The following is a 15624-nucleotide window of genomic DNA, read 5'->3' as shown; positions in this document are numbered from 1 at the left end:
CTGTACTATTCAGAATATACAACGTTGATTTTTGCTTCTTCTACTTGGTATGTAGGAATTCTTTTTTTATTCTTACTAGTTCTCGAATCTAACAATCTTTAGTGAATTTACAATAATTATGTCAAATTATAAAATTTAGAATATACATGATAATCTAAACAATAGGTAAGTCCTTATTAATAATGTGTAATGCCAATTACTTAATAAGGACTAATTGTACATTATTGTACAAAAGAGAAGGATGAAGAGATTCTTGGTCCTAAAGTACTATATATCAATACAATTGATGCACTAATATATCTTACTAATTGTACAAGACTAGATATATCATTTGCTATAAATCTATTAGCAAGGTTTAGTTCCTCTCCTACAAGATGACATTGGAATGGTATTAAACATATTTTTTCGCTATCTCCAAGGAACAGTTGATCTTAGCCTATTTTATTCGAATAAATCTCAACATGAATTGTTGGGTTATGCTGATGTTGGGTATTTATTTGACTTACATAAAGCAAGATTTCAGACTTAATATCTATTTACTATACCTATGTCCTGGTGATCTACAATGCAATGAATAGCTACCACTTCTTCGAATTTTGTTCAAATAATAGCAATTCATAAGTCTAGTCGTGAATGTATTTGGTTAAAATCAATGACCCATTATATTCAAAAAAATAGTGGGTTATCCTTTGAAGGAAAACATCTTCTGATTACATTATATGAAAATAATTCGGCTTGTATTGTCCAATGGAAAGGAGGATATATTAACGTAGATAGAACAAAATATATTTCATCAAAATTCTTCTTTACCCATGGCCTGTAAAAGAATGGTGAAATTGATGTGCAACAGTTCCAATCTAGCAATAATCGAGCAGATTTATTTACCAAGGCATTAATGACTGTAACATTTGAAAAATTAGTGAAGAATATTGGAATGCGTTGGTTAAAAGATTTCAAATGATATTTATATTAGGAGAAGAAATTTAAACAGAAGAATAGTGTACTCTTTTTCCTTTACCAGGATTTTTTTCCCACTAGATTTTTTTTCTAGTAAAGGTTTAACGAAACATATTCTTTGTCTAATAGACATTCGAGGATAAGTGTTATGAAATAATTAAATATAATGGTTGTCTATCATATTTGAGATAATCGAGTTGGCACGACTTTCAATAATACTATCACAAATCCTAATAAAAGTGGCAGACTATCGATAAAGCTAACATAACTTACGAGAAAATCGTATCTCTATTTTGAAGAAGTTAGCTTGTGTACTTTTCCCTATAAGTAGGGGTAAATCCTCTCTTGTATTAGTGATAGAAAACTGAAGTTTCCGTGAATGAAAGAATAATTCTTTTCTTATTTTTCTCTTCTCTTGAGTTCTTTAATTTTCTTATTTTTCTTAGTATATCACCCACCATATAAAAAATTCAAATCCTATATCTTATTAGTAGTAGTTTATAGCATTGTACTATTCTTTCTCTAATGCAATTTGCAATATTCTTCTGAAATAATTTCCTGCCGCTTCAGTGGAAAAAGAAAAAAAATTTTGATATCAATATTCTCAAATTGTATTCTGTTTCTTATTGTGAGAGTGAGATTTTTGTATAGTTGAAATACCAATGAGAGGAAACGAGAGGCAATTGTATATGAAATGTCAAATTTTTATTAGATTAAAGTCTGATTGCACCCTTTTTTCGCATTGGTGGGATAATTTCATTGGACGGGACAGTTTCACAAAGTAAAATTCTATATTAAATGACATATGACCTAAATGATAGAAACAACTTAAAGATCATTCATCTCTTTGATTTAAAGATTTTCATACTTGTTTCTATCATTTAAAAATATCGTGATTTAGAGTCATTTTATAGGTAAACTCTTTCACAAAATTCGTGATTTAGAGTCATTTTTTATAAGTAAACTCCTTCACAAAATTACTTTCATCATGGGTAACCTTACCCAGTGAATGAAACGATGTCATTTTCTTGTTTTTTTTTCAGCTCAATGACGTGGCTGAACCACGGCAGCTTATTGAGGCCCAAGAGACGTCAATTTAGGAAGGCGGTCATTAGAATCACCGACCCTGCTCCGTATTTGTGGTTGAAGTAGGGTGATTGCTGTCTTCAATTGCAATGGTGGGAAAGTTGGCAATTTCTCAAAATTACACTTCAACCCATTAAATTTTTTTATCAAATTTAATTTTGACCTAGAATGTACTCAGTATATTACATCTTAACCCCAAAGACTTTTTTTTTTATTTTACCATTTCTGTAAAGGAGTACGTAGTACAAGAATGTAAACATTGAAGTGTTGTAAGAGAGAAAAGTACATTTCCAAAATTTGTCCTCCAAATGGCAAGTAAAAATTTAAGGACTAATTTCACTTTGCACCCCCAAACTCATATAATTTTATTACTTTGCACCATAACTCTTAATTTTGGACACTTCGCATCCTAAACTCTAAAGTTTGTCTCATTTAAGTCTAATCAATGATTAAGTGCACAAAATTTATGAGGTGAAGGAGGTGAAAATTAATGACAATGTATCATTTTATTCTAATTGGAATCCCATAGATTTTTTTTTACCACTTTTAGCACAATATGATTGATATATATAGTTTCAATTACTAATATTATTAGCAAAATTAACGAAATAAAAGATGGTGCAAATTAATAATAATGTATTATTTTATTTTTGTTATGATACTTTGGCACATTTTGATAGAGATAGCAATGTGGCAGGGATGGAGCCCCCCGTCCCCTACCCACGCCACCCCATCCCTTATCCCATGACTCAACCGCGAGCACCCATCCCCGTTGTCAACCCTACCTTTTGACCACTTTAGATACATTATCATTAATTAGTTGGATCCTCTATACTGTTAGCTTTGTTAAAGTTGTCATCGATTAGATTTGAATGAGACAAACTTGAGAGTTTTGGGTGCAAAGTGTTCAAAATTGAGAATTTAAGGTGTAGCGTATCCAAAATTGAAGTTTAAAATATAAAGTGAGAAAGTGATACAAGCTCCTGGGTGTAATATGGAGTTTGTCCAAAATGTAACTATCGCATACCTCAAATGTGTATATTAATCTCAATGAAACTCATTTAACCCGTATATTGCTATCTATTGTGAAAAAGTGTAAAATAATAAATTAATTGATGCAATTTAGTTCTACTGATCCATAATTTATACAAACCATTCAGCATACCTTTAGTGAACATGGTTATTCTATGGATATGAAGATTGACTTTTTTTCTTTTCATATTTAAGCACACCTGGTTATTTGTAAATAAGTAATCTGTGCTTTTATGGAAGATTCTAAGTCCAATAATACTAGTTGCACTTTAACCATTGAATGAGAATGTGTGTTCAAAACTACTATGGGAAAACATAAGAATTCAACTATGAGAATTACGTTAATCTATACTTAAAAATTGCCCAATTATGTTAATTCATACCAAAATACCTTTATTAGAGCTTGTGATCATCTATTCATTTGTTTCATGATGGAAACACATTTTAAGCTAAATCCATATTCCTATATGACCTCGTTATCATTCTTGATGCTTTCTTATATTTCAGCATGAGATTAGTGAGATGAGGATTTTTCTAAATATTTACAGCCGCAAGAATGATTATGAACTACTCTTAGATGGATGCTAAACTTCAACATCGAACATAGTTCAAAGGGACTTTCTGAACATCAAACCAGAAAGCAGCAGTACTCACAATCTAACCTGAAGCATGGCAATTGCTGAAGACTGTCGATGTGAAGATGGTTTAATTCTGATAATCGAATTATTTTGTCAAACTGGCTCTTCTATAACCGGTTGAGAACACATTTTTGAACGGCAAAACTTAGATACAATTATCATAGAAAACATGCCAATGCAAAGAATCTACACTTGTTATATAAAACTTTCTTTGTATCCTAGACAGCTCTGCGAAATGGTCCGTGCACGTCAAGTGAAGGAAGAGCAAAGTAGATGAGCTTTCTAGGATGCAGTAGAAAGTCTCGTATAACAAATGTAGATGACTGGCCAGTTCGACCGGTTGGATTGAGAATTGTTCAGGCATTCGATCCGAGCCTCTTTAAAAATTGTCTGTCAAAAATAGGATTTGACCGGAAATAAAAAAAGAAACCGGATATAAGTTAGAATCTGGTTTTTGCAGTTTTTTGACCTCTTGACTTTTTTTTTTAAAACTCTTTCATTGACTAGGCTAAGCCAATGGTGGACCATATGCTTCCAAGTTCCAACGAGTAAGTTCGTCATCTCATTTTGACTTTTCAATTTTGTCACTCTTTTTTTTTTCAGTTTTGGATGCCCTACAATATTTAGTAATTTTATTTTAACCCCTCAATGTTTTAACAAAGTGCAAAAGTAACCCAATACATTTTTCAAGTTATATTTCTACCTATAATTTTTTAATATTATTTAAGTAGTCTTTTTGGACTAAATCTAATCTCCTCAAATAAGTATATAGAGTTGTAAACCATCGATTTAAGGAAGTTTATATATATTTGTAAATTGTAAACCACCAATTTGAGAGAAATTTTTATATATTATTAATATGTATTTATGAAATATTTACGACGTCAACCGATATTAGCTCGAATGCAACCGGTGAAGTCTTAGTTCATGCGAACATACCTACATAATGCACAAGTTCATGTTTTAGGACAAACATAAAATAGCTCTACTATTTAGCCATTCAGGCCCTAGTTGGTCCTATGACAATCACCAAAAACGTATCACCCAGGCGATTCAAACTACTTTAACCAAGAACTACCTGTGAAACGTAACAGAACTTAATCAACAATTTTGTTCTTGTGTGTTCTCTTATACTTCAGAATCATGAAGTCTACTTACATCAAATTTACAATAGCCGCCTTCTTCTAAAACGAATACTGTCAACAATTAGCCAAAGTAAAAATGGACATCTCCACCGCAGTTAAAGGGACGGCAAAAGCAATGATGTCAACTACCTTCGAATGATCTACTTATCCTCTTGAAAGCAAAACTGAGGTCCAAATAGGAACTTCTCTATGGTATCTTTGCTTCATTTCTAATTGTACTTTTTTCACCCTAAAATGAAGCTTCCTCATTTTCAATATCCATTGTTTGTTGGGAGAGAGTCGAAGGGCTCGACGCAGACTGACTCTCACCATCTGCTGAATCAGCTATGGATCCCCCAGGTTTGCCGCTGTCTTCAGTAGGGGTTGACTCAGACTCTCCGGACTTCTTCTGCAGGCTCCAGTACATGATGCTTGCTGTAAGAATTAGAATCATTTTCTGATTCACCTGCAAAAAGAGGGAAAACATTGAACAAAAACTAGAAACATAAAAATCAAGATATAACCTATCAGAAACGCAGTGAAAGAAGTTCATCATAATATATAATTTTTTTTCCTTTTGGGCTTCATACAGCTCCAATGCAGTTGTCAAAAGTGACATACAAGTGGAAAATAATTTCATGCTGTTATGGTAGTTACATTTGTTCTGTCAAGAACAGAAGCTGGAGTATAAACCCTTTCCCTTAGTGATGCAAAGCAGTATATCATCATGAAGGAATCTTTTCCCAGATAATAATTTAAAAAACTCAATGAAGAGCTCCATGTAGCTCAGGCGTTGACTTAATCGACAATCTGCCTTTAGTGAAAACAAAAAAGATGGTGCTGTAACACAGCAAAGCAGAGACTATTCAAATAAGCTTCTAAACATGCATAAGAATAGCAGCATGGTAGTTGCAATCTTACCTCCATAATATCCTCAGGCAATAAGAAGATGGAACAGCCAATCTTACGAGCAACGCTTATTATATATGTTGCATTTAGTTTCTTGTCTTCTTCTGCAATTGCCAAAATAATTATCATGGTTTAGCACAAGGATAAAAAGGAAATTTTAGTCAAGTTATTTTCTTCTAGTTATACCCTACAAGAAGTAGAAACACACAAACTATGTACAATTTACCTCCTATGCTTTCAGCCAAAAAAAAAACTTTAGATGTAGTAGACCATATACTCATAAAAATAAGATAATAAATGCTTTGAGGATCAGTACCCGTTTCCCCCTTCGTGACAACGCTCCAATTGACAACTCTTGGCTCCACAACACTAAGAAGTTCCAGGAAAAACTTCCCATTTGAGAGGCTTTTATCCTAGCAATAGCATAAAAAACCGCGTAACTTTTTTTTTAACTCGGGTCACTCAATATCACAAAATACAGGGTCAACAATATTGCTGATTACCTTGAAACTCTCCATTTTGGATTTCCTACGTGCCATCTTTACTTTGTTGTTTGCCCAATTTAAAATGTCAGCATCTGTTATCTCCTTCCCTTGGGAGTGCGAGCGCAAGTTTCTCAACAGTTGGAGCATACTAAATCTCATCAATTGCCAAAGAAATGCTGCATAGGCAAAAGAAGAGTGGTATTGGAAGGAAAAAAGAATAAAAGAATTGGTTTTACTTTCCCAACATAATTAAGATGATACTTCAAACTCATTGAGATAGAATAACACAAAGATAAATGAAAGCTAATGAAGCAAAGGTGAACAACTAAAAGAATTGGTAACTGAAAAATTCTAATCGTGTTACCTGCAAGAACCCTCTAAAAAATGAATAAAAACAATTGATGGTTTCAAGAAATCCTTCTGTTCCTACTTTCGGATATAGTCTGCTTTAAAACTGATGCATGCAACTTTATCTTCAATTCAATTTGCAGAAATTACTAAACTCAAGTTGTCGCTTTATCTTACAGAATCACGAAACCAAAACCTGGAGCAAAACATTCAACATTCAAAGATATGCTGAAAGCTTTTAAATAATCTTGACCCTACAAATTTTTAAGCTATTGTGCTTGTTTTTGTACACCCACGTTCATGGCTTTAACTTAATGTATCAAACTTATAACTTGATGCGCGGATGAGTACAAGCTCACCCTTTCTCGTGTCAGTAAGATGGTATAGCAAAAACTTAATATCAATTGTCTAAATTCATGCCATTGTGCGGTTAAAAAAGGTTGTATTCACAATAGTCATATTTCCAACATCAAGGGGTTGCATGTCAAGCCCAGAAAAAATAGAATAAACTGATTTGTTTAAGTTGTGTATTACTTCACAATCTATTGATTCTCTTACTAACAATTACAATGTTTAGTAGATTTGAGAATGATAGCTGGTTCATTTAGAAAAGCAATTCTTTTGATGAATATACCAGTTGTCATGCGTGTTATTACATATTTGACTTTATTAATGTTGCTTTAGTTAGTCTTTTACCTCCATTCATAGTAATTTAGCAATCTAATTGCTTGATTTTTTGGTTGAAGTAACATTATAATCACCTAGTAAATTCACCTTTCAACTTTACTTGATGCAAAGAAAACCAACAAAAGGGGGATATCAACGAATTGTTGGTGTTTAAAAGCTAATGATGTTCACATATCAGAATGTGGCAATACTATCTATACACAAGAAATTGTCATGTGTTGACTACTTATTGGTTATACATTGAAAAGTTAATTATTCAATAGTATCCCTTAAAGATCTCCAACAATTTGGTTTACTATTAATAACATATCTCTGGTACTAATGTGATACTAATGTCAGAAGGGTTTAGAGAAAATTTCAACCAAATGAAGCAAGATTGGAAGCCTAAGGGTCATGAAACTAGTTTCAGTTCGTTATCCGCAATGTACCTATGCAACTAGTTGAAATATAGGATTTGCTGTACTTTCAGTCTTAAAATCATATTTCGGACCCCATGCTCTCCAAAATCCAGAGTTTCAGAGAAAGATTAAATCCAAAGTTCGGACACAATTAACATTCGGTCTTTTCCAACCTAACAGAGACCTGTAGGTAAAGACTAGCTCTTTTATTGCATTGCATAAATTCCACAATAGTTTGTAACCATTGAGCATATACGAATTTCTACTCTGTTCTTTATTGACAAATTGTTTTAGACAGTTAATATTGTCTAAGTCATATGGGTTAAAATCTAGCGTGCCATTAAGCCAACAACTTGAAGACCTACAAATTTTTCATTTACAATTCATTTAAAGAGTATAACCCAAAATTTATTTCTAACAGCGTTACCTAGACAATTTTTTTTGTTAAACAATGTAAAGCTAACTCTCTCTAGCACTAAAATTATTTTTGTTAATAACTTTAGCTCCTGATTCTAAAACTCACCATTGATCCAGGAAAATTTTTTGAACCTTGTGCTAGATATATACAATTTCTAAAATATCATAAGTTTGTATTTACAGTGGTGGGACTACATTCGGCAAAGCAATCTAGAGGAATTCAACTCACTTTTATTAGCTTCTCTCGTTAGGATGTATTTAGTTTACATGCTTAATATCATCAATATAACCACAATACTAAAAATCATATATTTTATTTATTTAAATGAGGCAAATCTTGCGTTCTGACCTATTTTTCATACATCCTATATAGGTAAATCATGAAGAACCCAAGTTCATTTGACCAGAACCTGATCCCACAATCATGGGTGAGAATCACTTTCAGTCATTATGTTTGTTACAGGAACTCAGCCAAATGTTTGCTCATATCATTCCATGTTCACTTGGTTGAGATTAATACACAATATAAAAAGCAAAGAGAAATCCGGTCTATGTAACTGCACAATGTCCACAGATTCCACAGCAAAGGGTTCCTTTCACATTCTCTGAACCAATAGATGTGTACTAGCCTGATTTAGTTGGGTGAATTAAGTTCTTTGACTTAACTAACACTCAACATAAATCTCCTGTGACAATACTGTCTGAGAAAGGCCGGGTCTGGTAATTTTTTCTAGCAACTGAAAGAAGTCCTTTTGTTTATTATTTGTTAACTTCCTCATTTACTCCATATTTTAGCAGCTTCAGTACTTCACCAAGGCTCACAGACTGATTAACTTAGTGACATAGAGCCATGCCCTGCATGACTCCCAAAAAACTAGATTCACACAGTTCTTGACAAGCATAAACTAAGACTACTACTGCATAAAGAAGCGGAGGTTTTGTTGTAACACCTTTTTGTCACGTTAAGTTGCCAAAATCATTCTCCCTTTTTTTATTATCCAACTGAAGATTAATGTAATTAAAAAATTGACCTTTTCCATATAAAACAGGAATTAGTCACCTGCTGTACATAGCCCAGGAGAGTTGGACTGCATTGTAGCCACTATCAATTTACTAAGTTTTCATACACTAAATTTTCTAATAAAAACACAGGTTATGCATCAAGTGATAGTGATACATTAACTGCTTATTGTTTACGTTGCCAAATTTGGACCAGTTCACTCACATTAATCGGAAAAAAGGATGTTTAGATCACAAAATTTTTAATATGCCTTCATTTCATAAGGTATAGAATTATATTAAGTGTGGCTTAATTGCCGGCTGAAATGATAAGATTTCAATGATGTCATATACATCATCACATAGAATTTCTCTTAAACGAGGCAAACAAACCTTACAAAAAGTCTTGCAGTCAAGAAATGAAAAAAAAGAAAGGAAAAAGAGAAAAGGATTACCTAATATAAGCTTCTTGTTTCCCTGTACAATGTCATTTCCAGCTACATTCACAAGTGAGAAGTTTAAATCTTTTCCAATGCGTATAACTTGATTGCAGTTTTCAACCTTTCTGAAGGGCATCTTAATCGGAGGTTTGGTTGCTTGCTTCCAATTGACTGATCCAGGGGAAACTTTGTCAAGAACTTCTAAAATAACCCATCTGCATTCAAGAGCGTTGACAATCAAGAAAACATCAAGGAAGCCATCATACTTCAGTAAAGAAGCATTCGCCTCACCCTGTTCTGACATCCTCAAAAACATTATTAACATATGTATCAATTCCAAGGCTGTTAATCCACAATCGAAAGCATCTTTCTTCTCGAGAAGTTTGAGTATCGTCTGTCATCATCTCAGCAAAGGGAAGTTTTTTGCTGTCCATTGATAAGCCATTCCTGTAATAGAGCATACAAATTTCTTATATAATGTTCTTTAAGACTAATCAAATTTTCAGTTTCACCTCTGCTGGATAGACATCGGGGTGGGTACATGAGATGGGAGCCAGAGGAAAATTGTGAAAATTTTTACCATGCATTTCAGGCATTGGAAAAAGATTCTTCAGGTTAATTTAGATTAAAGTTTACAGCGTGAAATCCGAATTAGCATCCAAGGGTGTGAAAACGCAAAATAAGAATCTTATAAGGAGAAGTTGGAATCAGTTTCCTGGACGGTTGAACCATGCAAAAATCCAAGCATTCATAGATTTAACTTTAAAAATAGATCCAAAAAAAAGAGCAAGAGAAATCCTACAATAAAAAGTAGTGAAAGATGAACAAAAACAAGGAATAAATCGTAAATCCTTTTCACTGTTCAATATCACCAATCAAAAGTGACAAAGTAAAACAAAAAAAAAGTTGACTTGAAACAAACAGATGCATTAGAAAACTTCCTTTACAAAGTCAATCATGAAGCGACATGCTTTGACCAAAAAAAGATATAGCACAAGGGAACTGAAACATAAGTATGTTTTCATCTAAGCTGAGGCATACCGAAACATAGTTGCAACAAACACTTTCGTAATCAAATCTTTCTCATACATGAGTTATAACTAATTCATTATATTCTTCATTTGTCGTTGCTTTGATTTCAAGAAGAAGCATGCAGCCAAATATGTGTTGTGCCATGGAGGCATTTAACGCTTATATATGGATAGTAGACCAGCTGAATAAACATTAAAACATATTCCATATCAAGACAAGACTATGTCATGGAATAAGAGTTTCCAACTGATGTCCAAGACACGGTGAAAACATGTTCCATATCAAGATAAGTCTGGAGCTTTATCATACTAGAAAAGCAGCAGAAATATTTCGAACACCGTACTTTACCTGTGTTGAAATATTTGTGCAACAAATGCCAGATTCAGGTTTGTAGAGCCCTCAACAATATCTTTGGGAGTAACATATCTCTTGCAATCCAATTTGTCTGCTTGCTCAATAATCAAATTTGCTCTTTCAGTAGGATCTTTTGCATCTAATGTGGTAGTGGTACCATGTTCTGGTGCCAGAGCATTAAGCAAGTGAGCATAGGCCTCCCCATCCTGTAAATGAGCAAGCCAATACTAATACGTCAAAGGCTTAGAGAGCCATTGATCAATAACCCACTTAATAAGTTTTGCAGTATAGTGAAAAGATTCAACATGTTAGAGATAAATGCTTAGACCTTGCAGAATTGTATACCTAAGAAATTTAATCATACAGAAAGACCTCAAGTAGAAACCACATATCAAGCTCAGTAGATCTCTTCTAGTCTTAAGTTATTCTTCTTGCAAGTCATCTAACAGAGTATCGGGACCAATAACCGAACTTGTATTTTCTTGTGCAGCTATCTAAAACTTGACCAAAAAGGCAGAGAAAGTACTAAGCTTAGAAAAGTAGAAGAAAATGTTAGTCTTAAACAAATCTGTAGCATGACAGGATGTCATTGTTACTGCCATTATCTTAACTGTTATAATCATTATTGCATAAGATATAGTTTAAATATGCATATGAGATCGCTTAGAGTTGGTCACATTTCACTTTACCTTTGTTTTCCACACTTTAAACTCTAAAACATATAATTTTTGTTAAGAATCTGGTTTTTATTAAGTAGTCTTCCTATTTATTGAACCTTTCTTAATAGTTCTATGCAGCAATTGTATACATTGTTTAGCTACCATGACTTATTTACAACAATACAGTGTAAAAGTGATATCTGAGTTTTTCTTGGCAATATCTGATCCGTTTAGCTTATTTGTTATGCTGGTTATATTGCTATATTTTATCTAACCAGCATCTTTCTCTCTCTTCTTATCATGTTTCTTTCAAACTTGCTTCTACATTGTCAGCTTAAACTACTCAAGACTCTATACCAAAAAATTTTTGTTTACATATTCAGAATAAAAAACCTAACCATCAATGCTTTAAAGGAAGTTCCTAATAGACTTCTTCAGAGGAATTTGTTGGGTTTGGGTGTAATCCCACCAACTGCACAAAATAACGGTTGATGGGATAAAACCCAAGCCCAACAAAATAAAGGTTGGTGGGATAAAACCCAAGCCCAACAGAATTCATTTAAAGTAAACTGATCATTCCCTCTTTCTTGAGTCAAGTGAGATATGGCTTAACATTCACAACACTAAAAAATCAATGATCAACCACTATTGCACAATGAGATGTTCAACCTAAACGAGTTTCAGCTACTAAATGAAATCTACTTTCTAATCTATAGTAGCTTAAACACTCTTTCAGATCCTTAGAGATTTGCTAATATAAATTGGGAGCTCTTCATCATTTTCCTACAGCATTTAGATTCAAATAATAAGTTTATGGCAGCATGAAAATGACATTGACATCTATGAAACAAGGATGAAAAGTTTGAAGTAATTAAGTAAAGCACTAGATTGGGACAAGAACAAGAAGCTGACTTTAAAACTCGGAATCCATGTAGAAGTACAAGGATTCCTCTTTGTAAAACTAAACTTGCATATAGATTTACTGCAGTTAAATAGAACGTTGCACACATTTCTTTTAAAAAAACTACAGATTAACATGCATTGAGAATGTCCTAAAATTTTACACCATGAACAGAAGTTGTATTTTTAACATAAATCATTTCTTCTTTCTTTACTAGTAGAACTACTACTAGAATAAGAGTTGCATAAGGTAACCATTAACAGAAGAACATGCCATTGCCCCAACTTTGAGGTTGTTAGAATACAGGGACTTGGACCAGACTCTCAAAAAGAACAAATACGATTTTGCTCAGGGGCAATAGTGGCATGAAAATCATACAAATTAAAATCCTCAGTGCAGCTAGAAAATTCATACATTGACAAATCATTAACATGTGTAGAGCTTTCATTACCTTTAGATCAGATGAAAAATTTGTAACTTGCTTTTTATACCCTGATTTTTTCAGATGAAAATTCATCCATTTGAGTAAAAGCTTCTCTGGTGGTAAGCCCATGAGTTCTTCCACATCCTGCAATATTTAGAGTTCTTATTTCTATCTTGTTGTAATTTCAAAACGTGCATAGAATTAAATGTGTTATATATGTAAAAATATACCAAGCAAACAGAAATGAATTAATAATTGTAACCTTACTGTCTTCCACCAATTCAACAAGTTGGGGAGTTTTCTTCAGGTTCAGATCAGCTAAAAGTTGTATCTGTTGTCAGCTCAACATTTAAAGCGACAAACATTAAGAATTTCAATGATCACACATTCGATCCTATAATACTGTTAACAACAGCCCTGAAAACTTTAACATACCTTAATTATTTGAGAAATCAAACCAACAACCAGGTGGGGCTGCACACCAAACATATCTAAGTAAATATCACAAATTTTAATGCAGATAAAGCAAACTACAAAATGAAAAAATGTGTGCTTTTTATAGGTTCAATTACTCTTGCTTCGACTAGATCCTGCGTGCCAATATTGACCACAGTGCACCCAATTGCCTTGGCAGAGTTGAGACATAGTGTGTGGTTTTCATTTCTCTCCCATGGATTTAGGACTTTCTTTGTGTTAATAGCTCGCTCATCTATGGTACCAGGGACAGCCACATTAATCAGCTTACTGCACCAAATGGTGAAATGAACGATGAAACCAAGAAAGGAGATAAAAATATCATTGTAACACACATCGTAAGGTTGTTTGAGATAGAGTACCATAGTAGAACACCATCCTTCGCAAGATCAAAGAGTGCATTTGTAGATGCATCAATTGGAAGGAACTCTTTCAAGAATGGATCATTCCCAAGAAAGCTATTTATATGGGCAACATAAGAGGCCTTCTCTGATTCACTAATGGTGTGACGAAGTGTTGTAGTAGCAGTTTTCACAAATGATGAAGTTGGTTTTGAATCGCCGAGTTTTGCTGTAGCTCTTGCTTGTAGGTTCAAGAATGCCTTGACATGATAATAGAAATTGATATCTTGTTTCATCTATAATTATTATGTAAAAGCCATACCATGTCTGCAACACCTTAAGCTTCAAAACATGTAGTAATTCAAAGGTTTCCACTACGCAAAAAATCTTAATTTTAGCTACACCAAAAGTAGCACGTACTGAGAGATACATCTCAGTACTTCACTTACCATTGATAAGTAATGTTTGAGTTTCATTATTGGATTTCATATAACTATCGTTAGATGTCACTCAGATGAAGAGAAAACGGATGCAACAGAGAACTTGTACAATTGACTCTGATTGAGAGGAAAAAAAATGAGACTAAAAGAGCACGGAAATTCACACAAAGACCAAAATTGGAAGGTAAATACTTACCCGAAGGAATGATTCAAACTCAATTTCTTCACTCAAGTCAGCAGATGATTCGGACAAGATGACTTTGACCTCATCTTCTGTTAACATTTCACTAAAAGGCTTCATTTTGGACATTACAGGTGGCAAATCTCCCAGTTTGACCTTGCCAGATTTATTCATCGCGGAAAGAAACTACAAAGAATCTTGAATTAATTTGTATATAGATCCTAAATCCTAAAAATTCCATCTATAATAAGAAGACATAACCAAAATATCATAATAGTCAAGAAAACTTCATAACACAGAAGATAAAATGACGTACTTTTGATTGGAGCCCACGGAGTTCAACTTGAGTGAATTGGCTCTGAAGCCATGGATCAGACACAAAAATTCCCACATAACCAGACATTTTTTTCTCCTATATTCCAGAAATCAACCCCCTTATCAGTAGAATAAAAGCTAAGAATCCAAAAACAATTAAAAAATAAAAACTATATAAGAACTTGTCTGCTAATTGCACTGGGACAAACTTAAAAAATGCTTTCAACAGCACATAAACATTTTGAAATATCAACGATTTATAATCACATCATAAGCAATCATAAGATTACAATGAAAGGGCGCTACATATGGTTTTAAAATGCATGCAAGATTTCATATTCATAATAAACGAAAGAAAAATCTACAAAAAAAAAAGATTGATTCCAATCTTTACACAGTTATCACCAAAATAAAACAATAAATTTTACAAGTCTTTTATGAAATATTTTTTGCATGGTGCAAGAATCCCAGTTCAATGTTGTTAAAATCCAATGATCCTTTGAATACATTAAAGAAAATAACGAACCTTCTCAAATCAGAAACTCATTGGGGCAATGATCAAAGAACTCTTATTCCTTTTGTCGGTTCTTTTGTGGTGCAGTTCTTGCAAGGAAGGAAAAAAGGCAAGGAAGAGAGAGAATGAAAATCAAAGCAAGAGAAAAAACCGTTTTGCCTTTCGGACCCGCGAATACTAAGGGGGAAACTGTACCTTTATGCTTGAGAGAGATTAAATTTCACTTGAACCCCTTTAACTTTGGAGAATAACAGTTTAAGAAATTTAAGTTTGGAAGGATTAACGTTTGGACCCTTCTAATCTATTTTTCCATGAAAAGTTATTTAAAAAGACATAACCATATTACCGACAGATGCTGGTGCCACTGGAAGGGGCTTGAATCCCTTAACTATGAGGTCTCAAGTATGAAACCCATGGGCATAGAAAGGATAACACTAGGAAAGCTTCTCCTTGCAAGGGATCCACATGA

At 33.4% G+C, this 15624-nt stretch overlaps 1 protein-coding gene across 1 annotated transcript; it reads right to left on the bottom strand.

Annotated features, from left to right (window-relative positions):
- Window positions 1-4802: 4802 nt before the first annotated feature.
- On the bottom strand, window positions 4803-15349 carry LOC113688825 (fimbrin-5-like). Its single transcript, XM_027206624.2, has 15 exons — window positions 15168-15349; window positions 14643-14738; window positions 14342-14512; window positions 13727-13965; window positions 13463-13634; window positions 13326-13364; window positions 13153-13221; window positions 12918-13034; window positions 10901-11112; window positions 9812-9967; window positions 9536-9735; window positions 6250-6407; window positions 6063-6159; window positions 5759-5850; window positions 4803-5303 (listed from the first exon to the last, which is right to left on the bottom strand). Exons 2-15 carry the CDS (start codon window positions 14727-14729, stop codon window positions 5088-5090), a joined length of 2025 nt encoding a protein of 674 aa, XP_027062425.1. The 5' UTR covers window positions 14730-14738; window positions 15168-15349; the 3' UTR covers window positions 4803-5087.
- Between the last annotated feature and the right edge of the window lie 275 nt (window positions 15350-15624).

Source organism: Coffea arabica, chromosome 5c (assembly GCF_036785885.1).
Source record: "Coffea arabica cultivar ET-39 chromosome 5c, Coffea Arabica ET-39 HiFi, whole genome shotgun sequence".
Taxonomy (NCBI): domain Eukaryota; kingdom Viridiplantae; phylum Streptophyta; class Magnoliopsida; order Gentianales; family Rubiaceae; genus Coffea; species Coffea arabica.
The sequence above is the reverse complement of the archived record's forward strand: the minus strand, read 5'-3'. Positions and strand labels throughout refer to the sequence as shown.